Genomic DNA, 18,071 nt, shown 5'->3' with positions numbered 1-18,071 from the left:
ACCGGCAACTCTCTTTGTCGTCTCAGCGGCTTCCGGTTTTCGATTTCCCCCCGATCCAGACTTCCTGGCTGTCGACACACGTTCCCCAAACACTTTAATTACATTTGTAACGGTTGATTTGGCAACTTTAACGATTTTGCCAGCTTTGCGAGCGAGTAGCTCGGATTTTCGCGATGCGCGAGCAAAATTTTGATACGCTGCACTTCTTGCTTGGATGGCATTTTGACAACTGAAGAGTGAATTCCAAAATCAAAGTAGAAGCAACATTCTACACACACACACACCTTCAAAATGAGGGGTGTTCAGGTTTTTTAAATGCAAAATTGAAAGAAATACGTCAAGTTTATATTGACCAAATTTTGACCGTATCACCCTTTAGTAAAATGTAAACACCCTTTATGAAAATTATTATACCCCACGCTTTCAAGAATTAAATTGTTTCAGCTAAATAACTAATTCTAAGTTCAAAGAAAATTTGTTTTATGTATTTTAAAGATAAGTAGAGCCAGGGTTCAATCCCAGTTTCGAACGAACAGAGGTGGTTTTAAGAGTTTCAAAACTTCTGTAAATGGTTTCACAGTAAATGGTTTCACAGTTCGGACGACATGGAATCGGGCAGGACTCAGTGATGAGGGAGTGCACTGAAAAAAAAAAAACATGCCCGGTTCCAAAGATTTTGTCTTTACTTTAACCATTTTGGTATTGATTCCGTGCCAAAGAAGCGGAGAATATAAGTAAGGATACTTTTAGGACACTTTCTCTTTTAAATTTGGGTTTTGTGTACTTGCTTCTAGGAAGCAAATTTTAATTTTTTGTTTTTTTTTTCAGCTTTTTGTTTTAATATGCTTTCAAAGTTCTTTAAAAACGAGATAACGACAACTTTATTTTCCAAATTCAGACTCGACTTCCAGTAGAAATTATGCTATGTTTCAAGTAAAAAACGTCTTTAAAATAAAGTGTTGAAAAACATGTCGATTTTCTGCTTTGTCAAGATGCAAAAAGATAACTAATTTAAAGACAATTTCATCAATTTTAAAGAATTTTTCTGAATTATTGAAGTCAAGTTGACCTTACCCAAAAAAATTTTTCTTTCATGTTAATTAAAATTACTTAATTATAAGGACAATATCGACGTTTGGACAAGGAATAAAACTTTTTATTAGAGAAATACGTCTTCAATGCTAAGCAAAATTTGCATTCGTATTTTAAAGACATGAAATCTTTGGCCTCACAACAATATTTTTTTTCAGTGTGGCATCACAATGGACTGAATAGTCTAGGTTAGGTTAGCTTACGTTAGCAAAAAGAGGATACCCAAAAAAGCTATGGATCCGAAAATAAATTTTACATTGTTTTTTTTAATATCGATTATTTAGTTTGTTTTTGTTTTTTTGCTGGGATATTATATATGAATATATTCATTCATATTTCTCTGTGTCTTCTTACTTATAAAAAATGCATCCATTAATAGATCGTTGTGTTTAAAACTATTTTCTCTGTTTTAAAGGTGAATCTAATTTTATTCACAAAAGTTTTATTTATATTTGGATGCCAACCAAAAATAAACCGAAAATCAAAGTCAAAAGTAAAAAAAACGCAGCTTTGTTAATAATACTAACCTTGATTTAGTTTTGCGAATTGTCATTCTGTCTGTCCAATTAATCGTTGTTGTCGCAGCCTTAACTGTTGACAAAGGCAGCACATTCATGCATGACACTCGGATGCCCATGGGACTGTCTCTTTAAGAAAAGCATTAGTTTAGCAGGCCTGTAATGACTATCCAACCCATATAGCCCCTAAGCCATATCACATGGCTCTTTGTATAATTTTTGTTATCTATTCGTGTTAATAATTTAACATAAATGGTGTAAATGAATATACCAACAAATGACAAAGACATATCCCAAATGTTTTGATTTTTGTCTTCCATGCGATGGACTGACTAACTAGCCAAACTACTCAAAACTAAAAATAGAGACATTGTCTTAGCTTGAACTTGTCTAATGGGAATTGGACGTGCATATGCGTGGATGGGTAGGGGCGCGCCTCCCGTACACCTGAACTTATTTACTCATTGAGCAGACTTCATTCATATTCACGTCTAAGGTCTTCTCCAATGGATTTGGGTGAAGATCGTCGACACTTTTGTAAAAGCAGCAGCATTGTATTGATTTGGTTTTTGCTTTTTGGGAGAATCGATTAAAATAAATGTTGGCATTTGGTCAGTTATGTAGGTGGTGGAGGCGATGGGCTGGTGTCATTTGCCAAATATGTATGCTTGATTTACCTTAAAATTGAAATGCTAATGTGACACGGTAGCAGGGTCATCTATGTTCTGATAATTTATTGTGTTATCGAAAAAGTCTTTTCGTATTTTTAATAAAAGAGCGTTAGGATATTTTGAGAAGTGTCAAAAATTGGCTGGAGTAGAATCAATGCGAGCGCATGTCAGTTTTGGATGAGCATGGATTATGGTTGATATGCTGCATCTTTAAATTGGATCTAAGTTTGGTTAGAATAAATTCTTTGAGAGTCAGACAGACAGACGAACGGGCGGGTCTAAACGAAGGGTCATAATAAAAACAAAAAAAGATTACTTGAATTCAAAGATTTTGGACTCCCCTTAAGGATTTTTGTATTGATTCTTATGTTGCTTTCTTAAAATAAAGACATTTTTAGGGAGCTATCTAGCTTTAAATCTAGGCTCTGTAAATTTAAAATCAGAATTAGGGCGGATCTCATTTTTTTAAAAGAGATATTGAATTTCAGTTAATTTAAAGGTTATTTATTTAAATCAAGACTATTTTTCTTTACTGTAAGTAAAATTGTCTTACTTAAAGGACATACGATTTTAACAGAGGGATGCAAATTTCAAAGATTCGTGTCCTAAAGATAAAGAAACAAACTCCTTATTGTTAAGAACTTTGTCCTTAATATTGTGTAAATTGCGTGTCTATAAATTTAGGTTTCATAGTCTTTCATATTAGGCCAATATTTGTTCAAAATACCGCCGTAAGTTCGGCTAGGCTGAATCTTATATACCCTCCACCATGGATTGTGTAGAAAGTTCTATTACACTAATAGAAAATATTACGTAACAAACGGAAATGGAAACGTTCACAAAAAACAAATCGGAATGTTCACGGTTTCGTCCACGGGCGTTCACGATTTCATGATATTTCATTTCATAATATTCGTTAGACGTTCTTGTGGCAAATCCTTCGGTGATGTAGTGTGCTAAGACGAATGTTAACCCGTATGGAGCAGACAATCCAAGTTCGAGTAACGGTAGCGGATTTTGTTTTTATAAATCCATTACGTCTTCAGATCATGAACGCTGGGTGTTGTTTGGAGAACGCATGGTGTCATTTTATCGTTGTCAAATTAAAACGCCTGTTCTCCGTTTGACACCGCATGTGTGTTAATTCACTTTCATGAACGAATCGTTTTGAATCGCACACGCCGCTCATGATTTTTTCTATGGGACTGTCATCCACTATAAAATTACTAGGGTGCATTCATATATAAGCCAATTCAGTTCTACACATGGCATTAAATTTTCCTGGTTTTGACAACGCTTTGTGGAAATCTCAAAGTGTGGAGTAAAATTTAGTTCTTTTTCGTACGAGTTAGTTTATTCTTCCTGTAAAACAGTTTACTTTCTTTCGGTGTAGATCATCTTATATAGAGGAGTGTATAAATAATTATGAATAGTAATTAAGTAAATTAGAGAACCAAATTTCAACTGGATAGGATGAAATTAGTTCCTGCATGAGGCTCCAGAAGTCAAATTTTTGGGTCGATGTATATGGGGGCTATACACTCAAAAAATTAAACCCTCTATTTCACTTCAACCAATTTATCTTTATTGTAGTTCATGAAATTATTATGTTTGGAGTAAGTTTCCTTTACTGCAAAAATTGTTTGGGTATGTTAGTTAAATAAACTAAAAAACGGGGAAAAATTCTATACAAATGAAACATAAAGATTTACTAAAATCGTACTTACAAAATAGTTCATTAATTCTTGAAATTTGTAAATTTTATTACAAATCCGACCATCATGAACTTCGTATGGCACTAAAGACATTCTTGCAATTTTTTTCCTTTATACTACAAAATTTTCTTTAACAAGTGAATTTGTTGAAAAATATGTACTCTTTTGTAATATTGTCGTGATGTCGCGTTTGCAATACTTTTTAGTTAAACATTTCTAAAAACAATCAAAATTTTCTAAAATTAACCAAAATTTTTCTTACTGGTGGGTTCACTGTTCTTTCAATAATGGACCGATATGGACCAATTTTTGCACGACTAGTGCGTATCAAATTCGTACATAATTTCAACCAGGAAGCTCCGGAAATGATATCTGGGAATCTGTTCATATGGATGCTATATATATGATATGGACAAGTTTTGCAAGAGGCCATAGACTAACATAACGTAGAAAATTTCAACCATATCGGATGAAATTTGCTCTTCCAAGAAGATAGGGATGTCAAATATAGACATCAGTTTATATGGGGGTTATAAATAGAATTATGGACATATCGTGATCAATTTTTGCAGGGTTGTTAGAGGCATATACGAAAGGCGCACAAAACTTCAACCGGATCGGATAAAATTTGCTATTCTAAGATGCTCCGGAAGTCAAATATGGGGGTCGGTTTGTGTCAAATATGGGGGTCGGTTTGTGTGAGAGTTATGCCTAGGTTAGGTGGAAGCCCGATGTATCGGGCTCACTTAGACTATTCAGTCCATTGTGATACCACCTTGGTGAACTTCTCTCTTATCACTGAGTGCTGCCCGATTCCATATTAAGCTCAATGACAAGGGACCTCCTTTTTATAGCCGAGTCCGAACGGCGTTCCACATTGTAGTGAAACCACTTAGAGAAGCTTTGAAACCCTCAGAAATGTTACCAGCATTACTGAGGTGGGATAATCCACCGCTGAAAAACTTTTTGGTGTTCGGTCGAAGCAGGAATCGAACCCACGACCTTGTGTATGCAAGGCGTTACCAGCATTACTGAGGTGGGATAATCCACCGCTGAAAAACTTTTTGGTGTTCGGTCGAAGCAGGAATCGAACCCACGACCTTGTGTATGCAAGGCGGGCATGCTAACCATTGCACCACGGTGGCTATTAATGGAGAGTTATGCCTAAAACTAGTCCGATAAGACCTATTTGCAAGAACATCCTACGTACACTAGAAACAACTACTTATACAAAATTTCACCACGATCCAGAATATACATACATACTTTATGGGATCTGAAACCATTATTTCGATGTGTTATAAACACACTGAGCCATAAATGAGCTTTGTCGCTGAACACAATTTTTCGATAAGAAGCGTGCCATGAACTTTCTTAACAGAGCACGCAATTTGATAATAAAATTTCCTTGTTTCTTCTTAGACCTTTCCCAATATCTTTTTTGTATATGAAAATATTTTAAACTACATGTTTGACGACTTTTCGTCTTAATACTGAATTAACTGACCGGTTCTGGTACTGAATTAACTAATTGCATCCAAACATAATGCACTACATTTCAAATTCCGGACAATCGATATTATCATATAAACGATTGAATATTTTAAAACATATTTGAATTTCAAAAACGAGACGTTTTGACAATATATCAGTTTAAAATATACATAAATTCCTGGTTTGTTGTCGAAAACAGGGAAGTTTATTTTAATATTCATCCGAAAAAAAACAAAATGTCGTGTTTGAAATAATTATCAAATTATCAATGCACATAATATTTTTGAAATATATCACTGGGGCATTTATGCAAAGCATCACATTAAATGAAGTTTGCTTCAAAGTCCAATTAACTACTTGTCCATTATTTTGCAAATGTTTAGAAACTGGAATTAACAATTTGGGGCCCTAAAAAGACATACGACTTTAAGGGAGAGACGAAAATTTCAAATATTCGCATCCTAAATTTAAAGAAAACAATTCCTAATGGAAATATTATGATTTTTCTTTTAATTAAAATTTCTTTGCTTTAAACAAGTTTGTCCTTAATAGTTTGTAAATTGCTTATCCTAAAATTTAGGTTACATACTGTTTCTTATTAGGTCAATATTTTTTTCAGTGTATTCACGTAAAACCAAATGCCGGTTTAAAAATCCAAATTACAACAGATGCTTCAAAGTAGAAAATATTTTCTCAATTAAAAAAAAAAAACTAAACCAAATATTTCAAATATTCGTTAAATCAAAAATATTTTTTTTTTCTTTAAGGATTATGTTCCTTTGTTGAAAGACATACGACTTTAATGGATTAATAACAATTTACAATATTCGTGTTCTAAATTTAATGAAAAAACTTTTGAAGCAACTATTCTTTCCATTTATTTTTTTATAGACTAAATTTAATATTAGTTTTATTTGTATGATTTTTTTAATAATCAACTTTTTAAGTTTTGAGCAAGTATTAGATGTAAAATATAGTAATATTAATTTTATATAATTAAATTTAAATTATAATGATTTTTAATTTTATTCTATATTAAGGCTCCCGATCAGTAAATTTAAAGATCAAAAATCTTTTTCTTTATTTTAAGGGAGATTTTCCTTAGTTGAAAGACATATGACCTTAAGGAAGAAACAACAATTTACAAGATTCGTGTCCTAAATTTAATGAAAAAATGTTGAAGCAAAGATTAGAACCTTCCTTTAAATTAAAATTTCATTACACTGAAAAAACAGTGAACCCACCAGGAAGAAAACTTTCTGTTAATTTCAGAAAATTTTGAATATTTGTAGAAAATTTTAACTAAACAGTATTACAAACGTTGGCATCACGCCGATGTCATAAAAATAAGTAAATATTTTTCGACAAATTCAAGAAAATTTATTAAACATAACTAATTTTTTTCACTTGTTAAAGAAAATTTTATAATTTGAAGGAAAAACTTGGAGTTCAAAATTGCAAGAATGTCTTTAGTGGCATACGAAGTTCATGATGGACGCATTTTTGGTAAAATTTACAAATTTAAAGAAATTCTGAACTATTTTGTAGAAGACACGAATTTAGTTAATCTTTATGTTTCATTTGAGTATATTTTTTCCTCGGTATTAGTTAATTTAACTAACGTACACAAAAAACTATTAGAGTAAAGGAAACTTCCTCCAAACATAATAATTCCATGAACTAAAATAAAGTTAAATTGGCTTTAGTGAAATAGAGAGTTCACTTATTTTGAGTGACCTAATACAAATTGTCCCTAATATTGCGTGTCCTAAAATTTAGGTTGCATAGTCTTTAATATTAGACCACTATTTTTTTCAGGCTATACACCATATCAGCTCTGTATACCGAAAATGGAGACACATATAACGAGTGGCTTCTCAGGTCGCCTAGCGTTTTTTTTAATTTATATTTTTTGAATCATTTAATATTAGTTTTATTTTTATGATTTTTTAATAATCAAGTTTTTAAGTTTTGAACTATTAGTAAACGTAAAATATAATAACATTAATTTTATATGATTAAATTTAAATTATAATGAATTTTAATTTTATTATATTTTAAGGCTCCCGATCACCTAAAATTCAATCCTTATATCAGACATGGTTACCGCACATTCCTCTCTACAAAGCTATGTCTGCAGAGCATGTTTTGGTGGACAAATGAAACGGTAAGTTATGGTATTTAATGTAATCTCCTCAAATCCCACATTCATTTCGAATGGGAGGACGTTTTTAATAGTTGGCAACAATTGGAACTACGTTATAACAATATAAAATGTAGTAAAACGAACATAATTATTTTTCTAATAAATGGTGCGTTGTGTAAGTCCAGTCCGCTAAACGCAAACAAACGAACTTTAAGACAAACAAAGTTCGTTTCTCATTTGCTTTTCGCTGTAAGGAAGTTTATTTGGAAGAAAAGTATATACTTTTTGTTTTAAACGTTTATTCTTTTCCAGGATGTAAAAACCAGGGCTGTGGAGCCGGAGTCGGAGTCTTGGAGTCGGAGTCTGAAGATTTTGCTGGAGTCGGAGTCGGAGTCGTAAAAATTTTGCTCGACTCCGACTCCGGCTAAACCAATTTTTTTAAAACACTTCACATTTTTGTAACTAAGTTTTTACGCAAATTAGTTTCCATTGCGTTATTCATTCGATCAATGTACAGCATGATTGTAAATGAAAATCAACTTCCAATTACGGCTATCTTTCGATGTTTCCTAGAATGTTAGACTAGCAGATGGGCTGGATCGATCCATTTTAATACCCGAAATTATTTTTTTTTTAATTTTTTTAAGGCCATATACATATGTGGAATATTGACAGAAAATGTTTTCAAAGTTGTTTTTTATAGAAAATTTTGTCAAAATGTTATTTCTATAAAAAGATTTGTCAAAATTTTATTTCCATAGCAAATATTGTCAAATTTTATTTCTATAAAAAGTTTATTCAAAATTTTATTACTACACGCAAAGAAAAAAAAACGTTTGGAAAACGTGTACCGAAAACGTTTTTCTTTTGTTAGAGTTTTTTGAATTGCTTCGAAAATTTTAAACTTTTATCACCAAAACAATTCGTTTGTTACAAAATTTTTATTTTTTCAATAAAAAAAGTTATTTCTGAAACAACAACACAGTCCATTTCGTTTATATCAAACACTGTTCTTTTCCGACTTTAGGTCTTTAATAAGACACAGTTTACAGTTCAAAATTTAATATACTACAATGTAATGTTGAACATTTTTTCGGAATCTTCCGACCATATCTGGAATATATGTAAAAAAAAAAACAAAAACAAAAAAAACTTTGGTCGAAGCAGGGATCGAACCCACGACCCTTGGCATGCAAGTCGGACGTAGCAACCACTGCTCCACGGTGCCAAACTAAATGTTTGTTTCTCTTAAATAAACTTTGTTTATTCGGTTCGTGGGCGCCGCAAGCTATGCTATATAAATATAACTTATATGGATATTTATCTATTGATGACCATAACAGGTACATAGCTCAGTGGTTAGTGTGTTGGCTTACAAAGTGCATGGTCCGCGGTTCGATTCTCCGTCCAGGCGAAAGGTAAAAAAATTTTAAAAATTTATAAAATCGTATAATTTCTTCTACATTGTGGGTATTACAGAAAAAGGTACTAAGAACTAAAAAACTTCGTGGAAGTGAGAAAGATGTGAGGGAAAATGCAATTAGCCAGAAAAATTTTTTTTTTTGTGTTAGTCTTTATGAAATTGTTTTTACATCCTGGAAAAGAATAAACGTTTATCACAAAAAGTATATACTTTTCTTCCAAATGCACTCCTTTCAACGAAAAGCAAATAAGAAACGAACTTTGTTTGTCTAAAATTTCGTTTGGGAGGAAAGAATTATTTCTTTGCGTGTATAGAAATATTTTTTTGCTAAAGAAAATTTAGTCAAAATTTTATTTCTATAGAATATTTTGCAAAATTTTATTTCTATAGAAAATTTTGCAAAAGTTTGTTTGTTATACAAATTTTATTTCTATTGATATTTTATTTCTATAAAAATTTAAGTCAAAATTTTATTTCTATAGAAAATTTTGCCAAAATTTTATAGTAATAAATTTTTTTATTAGAAAATTTTGTCAAAATTTAATTTCTATAGAAAATTTAGTCAAAATTTTGTTTTTTTTTGTAGAATATTTTGCAGAATTTTATGTACTACATAAAAATTTTTCTAAAATTGTATTTTTATTGATAATTTTTTCAAAATTTTATTTCTATAAAAAAAAAATGTCAAATTTTATTTCTATAGCAAATTTTCCCAAAATTTTTTTTCTTACTGATGCTCACTTATTCGAAATGTATTCGAAATTTTATTACTATAGAAATATTTTTTTCTATATAAAATTTAGTCAAAATTTTGTTTCTATAGAATATGCTATTTTGCAAAATTTTATTTCTATAGAAAATTTTGCAAAATTTTATTTACTAGACAAAAACTTTTCCAAAATTGTATGCTCACTGCTAAGTCGAAAACTTGTAGAAATGACTCAAATTTTCAAATTTTTCAATGAATGAATCATAAATGCATTTTTGCGAAATTGTGTAAACAATTATAAATATTTCCCAAATATTGCCCGAGATTTTGTAGAAGTCTGATTTGAGATTTTATCAAAATGTAGATCTAAATACAAAGTTGTGCAGAGTATATTATAATCGGCCCGCCCGACTTTAGACTTTCCTTGCATTTTTATTTTTTGTTAAAATTGTGTTACGTCCCGTAACGTTTGATTTAAATTTTAAGTACATAGATTTTTGTAGAAGTTTATACAATTTTGTCTAAATCGATTCAGATTCAAATTCATGCATATGGGAATATAAACCTTTATATAGCTCGCAACAAATTTAAAAGATTTGAGATAGTGTCAATAATTTTGGTCCACAAATACATATACTGTTGGTATCTTCTCATATTATGATGGGTATTTATAGCATTATTTTATTTATTAAACATTGCCCTAAATTTGAAATATAGAGTTTAATTGGCATCTAATATGAAATTAAGACCTTTTTTGCACACATAAATAAATACGATATTTTATATCGATCCACTTACGGTACCCCCACATAGAACTACAAATTAGTGGTATTAAAATGAGATTTAGTTATATTACCCGGAGTCGACTCCGGAGTCGGAGTTGGAGTCGAGCTGATGAAAAATGCTGGAGTCGGAGTCGAGCACAATTGGCTCGACTCCACAGCTCTGGTAAAAACTATTTCATAAAGACTAACTCAAAAAAAACAATCTTTTCTGGATAATTGCATTGTTTCCCACTTCTCACTTCCACCAAGATTTTTTTTAGTTCTTAGCACCTTTTCCGCTAAACGCAAAAAAATAATTCTGTCCTCCCAAACGAAATTTTAGACAAACAATGTTCGTAAGGAAGGAAGGATGTAAGGAAGTTTATTTGGAAGAAAAGTATATACTTTCTGTGATAAACGTTTATTCTTTTCCAGGATGTAAAAACAATTTCATAAAGACTAACTCAAAAAACAATCTTTTCTGGCTAATTGCATTGTTCCTCACATCTTCTCACTTCCACGAGGATTTTTTTATTTCTTAGCACCTTTTCCTGTAATATAAACAATGTAGAAGTAATTATTCGATTTTATATTTTTTTTTTAAATTTTACCTTTCTCCTGGACAGAGAATCGAACCGCGGACCATGCAATTTGTAAGCCAACACACTATCCGCTGAACTATGTATCTGTTATTGTCATCAGTAGACAATTATCCATATAAGTTATATTTATATAGCATAGCTTGCGGCGCCCACGTGCCGATTAAACGAACTTTATTTAACGGAAACATACATTTAGTTGGGCACCGTGGCGTTTTTCAATTTTTTCAAATTTTGTTACGGCGGAGTCGAGTAAAATTTATACGACTCCGGCTCCGACTCCAGCAAAATCTTCAGACTCCGGCTCCGACTCCACAGCCCTGCTTGAACTTGCTATACTGTATTCTTAAATCTCTACGTTTATCGTTTTTTTTTTCAGATTAATATATGGAGCCATTTATGCGGCTGTATTTTATTTATTGGTTTGACTATATTTGACTTTCAATTCTTGAAAATCCATGCCGAAATCGAGGACCAGATTTTAGTAGTTTGCCTCTTGATATGCTTTTGCCTGTGTATGCTGTTGTCTTCGGTCTATCATATTTTCTCCTGCAAATCTGAAGAACATTATGAACTATTTTTGTCGGTGGACTACTTGGGCATATCATTGTCACTGGTGGCCATATACATTAGTAGCATGTATTATGCTTTTTGGTGTTTTAAGGTAAGCCCCAAACAAGATTTTAAAATTTATTTGAATTTTCAATATTTTTCGATTTTTTTCAGACTCTTAGGATAATTTACTCTGTGATTGCTTTAAGCATGTTTGGCTTAGCCATTGTTGTACAAATTCCAAAACTCAACGTTTCCTTGAATGCAAAAATAGCTGTGTTATTGGCATGGGCTGCATATGGTGTCATACCTTTGGGTCATTGGACAGTTGCCATGGGTGGTTTGGAAAATGAGTTGGTCAGGGTAAGTTTCTACATTGAAGATATGCCAATTTTTTTTATCAAAATGTAAGTTTTATTGATATATGGTACCCACGAATTAGAAATTTAAGTACTTTTAAAATGTCCTTTATAATTATGGAGACATAAGGATTCAGTGTCGAATTCTACAATCCAATTAACTATTGATTTTTGGGTCTATAAAAAGTACAAGTTTTTAATATGAATAAATTTAAAAAAATTTTTAATAAACTTTGTACACTTACTACATTTTTCTCCGGTAGTCGATTTGGACCATGAGAATTCCAGAATATGCTATCCTTCACCTCTCCGGCCGAAGGGACGTTCTTGGCCTCCTTCAAAGCACTTTTGTCAGGTGCACTGCATTTGTTCCTTTATGTGATACCACAGATGGTGAACTTCTCTCATTTCAATGAGTGCTGCCCTATTATGTTAAGAGAGGTCAGAGCACTTTCGTCAGGTGCACTGCATTTGTTCCTTTATGTGATACCACAGATGGTGAACCTCTCTCATTTCAATGAGTGCTGCCATATTCTGTTAAGAGAGAAGTCCACCAATGTGGTATCACAATGGACTGAATAGTCTAAGTGGGCCTGATACATCGGGCTGCCACCTAACCTAACCTAGCCTAACCTTCTGTTAACTCAATGATAAGAGACCTCCATTATATAGCTGAGTCCAAACATAGTGTCGAAATATGGATGAAACCACTTAGAAAAGCTTTCAACTCCTAAGAAAAAGTTTATTTCAGTATTTTCAATACTACTTGTATATGTTTCGATCTCTCCTATTAGCGACAATTTTTTTTGCGTATATAAATATCGGAGTTTTTAATATTATTACGAGTTTAGCTGGCACCAACAAGGGAATGTTACTACTTCTACAAAAAGGGTGAACTTACTCCCAATGGATTTTAATGTTGACGCAAAAAGTAAAATTTTTTAAAGATATTAAATTTATAGAAAATGTTGATAATATTTTATTTCTATATAAAATTTTATCAAAATTTAACTTCTATAGAAATTTTTACTCCCAATGGATTTTTATGTTGACACAAAAAGAAACATTTTTAAAGATATTAAATTTATAGAAAATTTTGATAATATTTTATTTCTATATAAAATTTTATCAAAATTTAACTTCTATAGAAATTTTTACTCCCAATGGATTTTAATGTTGACGCAAAAAGTAAAATTTTTTAAAGATATTAAATTTATAGAAAATGTTGATAATATTTTATTTCTATATAAAATTTTATCAAAATTTAACTTCTATAGAAATTTTTACTCCCAATGGATTTTGATGTTGACACAAAAAGAAACATTTTTAAAGATATTAAATTTATAGAAAATGTTGATAATATTTTATTTCTATATAAAATTTTATCAAAATTTAACTTCTATAGAAATTTTTGTCAAAATATTTACTTCTATAGAAAATTTTGTTAAAATTTTATTTCAATAGAAAAATTTCTCTGATCTCCAGAACTCAAGGACCGTCGATTGTAATGGTGTAGCCAATGGTCGCTACCCGCTTGTATTCATCGACCATCGTGTTAAAATAAATGCCCAAGGTTAGGTTACGTGGCAGCCCGATGTATCAGGCTCACTTAGACTATTCAGTCCATTGTGATACCACTTTGGTAAAGTTCTCTCTTATTACTGAGTGCTGCCCGATTCCATGTTAAGCTCAATGACAAGGGACCTCCTTTTTAGAGCCGAGAACGGCGTTCCACATTGTAGTGAAACCACTTAGAGAAGCTTTGAAACCTTCAGAAATGTCACCAGCATTACTTTTTGGTGTTCGGTCGAAGCAGGAATCGAACCCACGACCTTAGAGCCGAGTTCGAACGGCGTTCCACATTGCAGTGAAACCCTCAGAAATGTCACCAGCATTACTGAGGTGGCCTTGAGTATGTAAGGCGGGCATTCTAACCATTGCACCACTGTGGCCAATATTATTGAGAAAATGTCCTAAAGACAGTAATGAAGCCCTGGGCAGACAAACTCGGCATTCCAACAGGAATCAATATCGTCGCACTCAACGCCCGCGCACATTGCAGTCGGGTCTAAGGTCTAGGGCGGACACAGGGTTTTCAACACTGTCCAAGGACTGCAAACCCCCATTTGGAGTTTGTTTTATTTCCTCACTTCGAGAAAATACAAACAACTCCAAGGGACCACAACAATAACAACGCCCCAACGCAACCAAGAATGGCTTAGAAAGAGGTTCGTCGCTTCATTGCTACTGCACTAAAAACAAACATGCCCGGATTTTTTCTTTACACTAATTACAATTTGAAGACGATTTTATTAATTTTGAAATTTTTTTCCAGAAGTATTTAGTAAAACGAACTTTTTTATGTTGGGAAGTCTAATTTCAAGTCGAATCACTTAATTATAAGGACAAAACGACTTCACTGAAAAGTTCATTGACTTTGGACAAGAAAAAAAACTTTATATCAGAGAAATTCGTCTTCTATGCTAAGCAAAATTAGCATTTAAGGAAACGAAATCTTCGACCTCAAGACAATATTTTTTCAGTGTGCGCTTTAATCACCAAAGTATCCGGATTTCAATCCGTTGGACTTTTATCCCTGGGGCATTTCGTAGTTACTTTTTTTTACTTTGGCACTAAAAAGTACCAAAGTGTCGATCAACTCAAGACGGCACTTTGCCGGGACGTTTGAAGGCCATAATACGAACCAAAATAAACCAATTCGAATAAATCCAAACTAAATCTAAAATTTGTTACATAAAAAAACAATAAAAAAATAAAACGCTTCACTTTGTTGCATTACATATCAGCCACCCTGTATATAAACAAAAAAACTGTGTTGGGCCCACAGAAAACCTTTAACTAAATTAAGAAATAAATTAATATAATGCTTAAAAACTCATTTATATTTCCAGTTGATGGTACCCCGTGTTGTCATCATGTATAGCCTTTGTGCCATTGCTTTTGTGATATATGCCGCAAAGATACCGGAGCGCTGGTTGACAGGAAAAGTGGATTACTTTGGCCATTCGCACAATTGGTGGCATCTATTCATTTTGGCTGCCTTTTACCATTGGCACAACACCGGTTTGGTTTATGCAGAATTTCGTCTAAACAATAGCTGCAATGGACCCATACTGACGTGAAAACTCTATGACATATAAACCATAAACCATTATAGCATCGAAATATGAATAACACACTATCATTTTCATCACATCCCATTTATATCGTTGACTCGTATCAATCGAGACATTAATTATACCAAAAAGAGAAGGAAAACCCGTAACCTCATTCAAAAATAACGGAACAATCGCAATAACAGTTTGTTAGTAAAACTATGGTGTTATTGTGATTGCGATTGAGTTATTGTGAGTGTGAGGTGTGAGTTGTGTTTACAGTTTGAAATGCACTCATAACAGTTCAAATACCATATTTATTTAAAGGCATTATTCAGGGGTGATGTGATTCAAACTATACACATTTCATACACGTAAGCATCCAAGTCAACAACCATCAAAGTGAGCATTAAGTCAACTACATTTAATTTAGTTTTTGGTTTATAATTACGATTATTAATAATAATATTATTGTTGTTATTGCTATAAAGTATATGCTGTATATCTTAAATATTTGAATTATATTGATTGGTGGTTATCCATGAAAGATTAGAGCTCCGTTCTCATTATCTAGATGTTGTTAATGTAATGTGCCAATATCAGGGTTATTAAAAATTACCATATCCACCACGTATACCATACATACATAAGTTCCAATGGGAGTTTCCCGCACCCAGCCTACACAGCCTGTGTTGGAGTAGCCAATAATAGAGTGTGATTTCCGCCAGCTTGAAATTGAACACGGAATAGAATTCCGTTTTGTTTGGAAAGCAAAAAAATAATAAAAGCAATGAAACAATTCAAGGAATTGGCCGGTTTATATTAATTTAATCTAAGATTAAGTGTTGTACATTTGAAAATAATTGTATAGTTAATAGTAAATAAACATATTTCATTGGATATACGAATAAAATCTACAAATAAAAAAAAAAACAATTGTGCGTAATTTTTACTCAGAATGGTTATAATGGAGACATATACTAAATGGTATCAAGGGAAATTAATTGGAGAATATAAGTCATGAATTTAGCCACCGATATCCAGTTTGTCGGTCATAGTACGGTACTGCAGGCAGAAGTTCGAGCATCTCTAATCAGAATCAAGAACTGAAAACTCAAAATTCAGTAAAGTCCAGGCAGTGTTTCCAGAAGTAGAGGAAATTCCCTACATGTAGGTTTTTTCTAATATTTAGCGTTGTGTATGGACGTAGGGGCATAATGTAGGGACGTTTTCACTCAACACAATTTTTAATCATTTCTATAGAAAATTTTTTCAAAGTTATATTTCTATAAAAAATTTTGCCAAAATTTTATTTCTATAGAAAGCTTTCTCAAAATTTCATTTTCTCAAAATTTTATTTCTATAGGAAATTTTTTCAAAAATTTATTTCTATAGAAAACTTTCGTCAAAATTTTATTTCTATAGAAATTTTTCTCAATATTTTATTTCTAAAGAAATTTTTACAGGAATTTTTTCAAAGCTTTATTTCTATAGAAAATTTTCTCGAAATTTTATTTCTATAGAAAATTTTGTAAAAATTTTATTTCTATAGAAAATTTTGTAAAAATTTTATTTCTATAGAAAATTTTGTAAAAATTTTATTTCTATAGAATTTTTTTTCAAAATCTTATTTCTATAGAAAATTTTCGTGAAAATTTTATTTCTATAGAAAATTTTGTCAAAGTTTTATTTCTATAGAAAATTTTCTCGAAATTTTATTTCTATAGAAAATTTTGTAAAAATTTTATTTCTATAGAATTTTTTTTTTCAAAATCTTATTTCTATAGAAAATTTTCTCAAAATTTTATTTCTAAAGAGATTTGATCTACCAAAACATCAAGAATTCTACCAAACAGAAAAAAATCCACTATTTTTGGTAGAATTCTACCAACTGTGGTAACCGTAATACAAATTTATTTTTACGTAATATGCGTTGCATTTTCATATGTTTTAAGATAATAAAGCACATAGAATCATTTTTGTTTGGAAATTTTGTTTAAATTTAACAAAAGCTATTATAGGGGAAATTATAGGGATTTTTTTTTTGGGATTGTAGGGGAAAATAGGAAACTTTTTTTGTACTTGTAGGGTAAACCGAAAATGTTCCCAGGCGGTCTACGGTAGTTCAATAAACGCTCATATCATTGAAACGGTCGTGTGGGCAGCAAGAACATGAATGGAAGCTCCGTTTGGTAGAATAATTGGGTGAAAATTCTTGGTAACAAAGATTTGAATACGTTGGGAGGACGAAGTGCCTGAGTTAGTAAAATACGGTGTAAAGTCGGGATAAGCTAAGAGCTTCAATCAAGTCGAACTCTTCAAAAGTTTAAAAATGTATGCCCTTTTTCCGTATCTCATACGAAATATTTCATTTATATGGCAAATGAAAGAAAATTGATTTAGGTTCTTCTTTTTCGAAAGGCAAGACAATTCATGTTTTGCTTTCAAGTAGGAGTTAATCATATACAATATGTGTCAAGAAAAAAGTTATAAAATTTGCCCACATTTTCGTGAAGCTCCGTTAGTACTTTGTTAACTACCCTGAAAAAACAGTGAAACCACCAGGAAGAAAATTTTTGGGTAATTTTAGAAAATTTTGATTATTTGTAGAAATGTTTAACTAAACAGTATTACAAACGCTGACATCACCGATATCACAAGAATAAGTTAAAATTTTTCGAAAAATTCAAGAAAATTTAGTAGTCATTATTAATTGTTTCACTTGTTAAAGAAAATTTTGTTGTTGAAGGAAAAAAGTGGAGTTCAAAATTGCAAGAATGTCTTTATTGCCACACGAAGTTCAAGATGGGCACAATTGTAGTAAAATTTACAAAGTTAAAGAAATAATAAACTATTTTGTGAGAAGTAAGTTAGTTCATTTATCTAAAGTTAAATTGATATAGGAAGTCCACA

At 31.6% G+C, this 18,071-nt stretch overlaps 1 protein-coding gene across 2 annotated transcripts in view; it reads left to right on the top strand.

Moving 5' to 3' along the window:
• The window catches only part of LOC142221781 (progestin and adipoQ receptor family member 3), a 75,519-nt gene extending 59,425 nt beyond the window's left edge, over window positions 1–16,094 (top strand). For both annotated transcript variants that reach the window (XM_075291589.1, XM_075291590.1), the window contains 4 exons: window positions 7,553–7,657; window positions 11,511–11,795; window positions 11,858–12,046; window positions 14,955–16,094. In XM_075291589.1, coding sequence (XP_075147704.1) covers window positions 7,553–7,657; window positions 11,511–11,795; window positions 11,858–12,046; window positions 14,955–15,185 — 810 coding nt within the window. In that variant the 3' untranslated portion in view covers window positions 15,186–16,094. The remainder of the gene's footprint in view (window positions 1–7,552; window positions 7,658–11,510; window positions 11,796–11,857; window positions 12,047–14,954) is intronic.
• Window positions 16,095–18,071: the final 1,977 nt, after the last annotated feature.

Source organism: Haematobia irritans, chromosome 1 (assembly GCF_050003625.1).
Source record: "Haematobia irritans isolate KBUSLIRL chromosome 1, ASM5000362v1, whole genome shotgun sequence".
Lineage (NCBI taxonomy): Eukaryota > Metazoa > Arthropoda > Insecta > Diptera > Muscidae > Haematobia > Haematobia irritans.
This window is presented reverse-complemented; position numbering and strand designations above follow the sequence as displayed.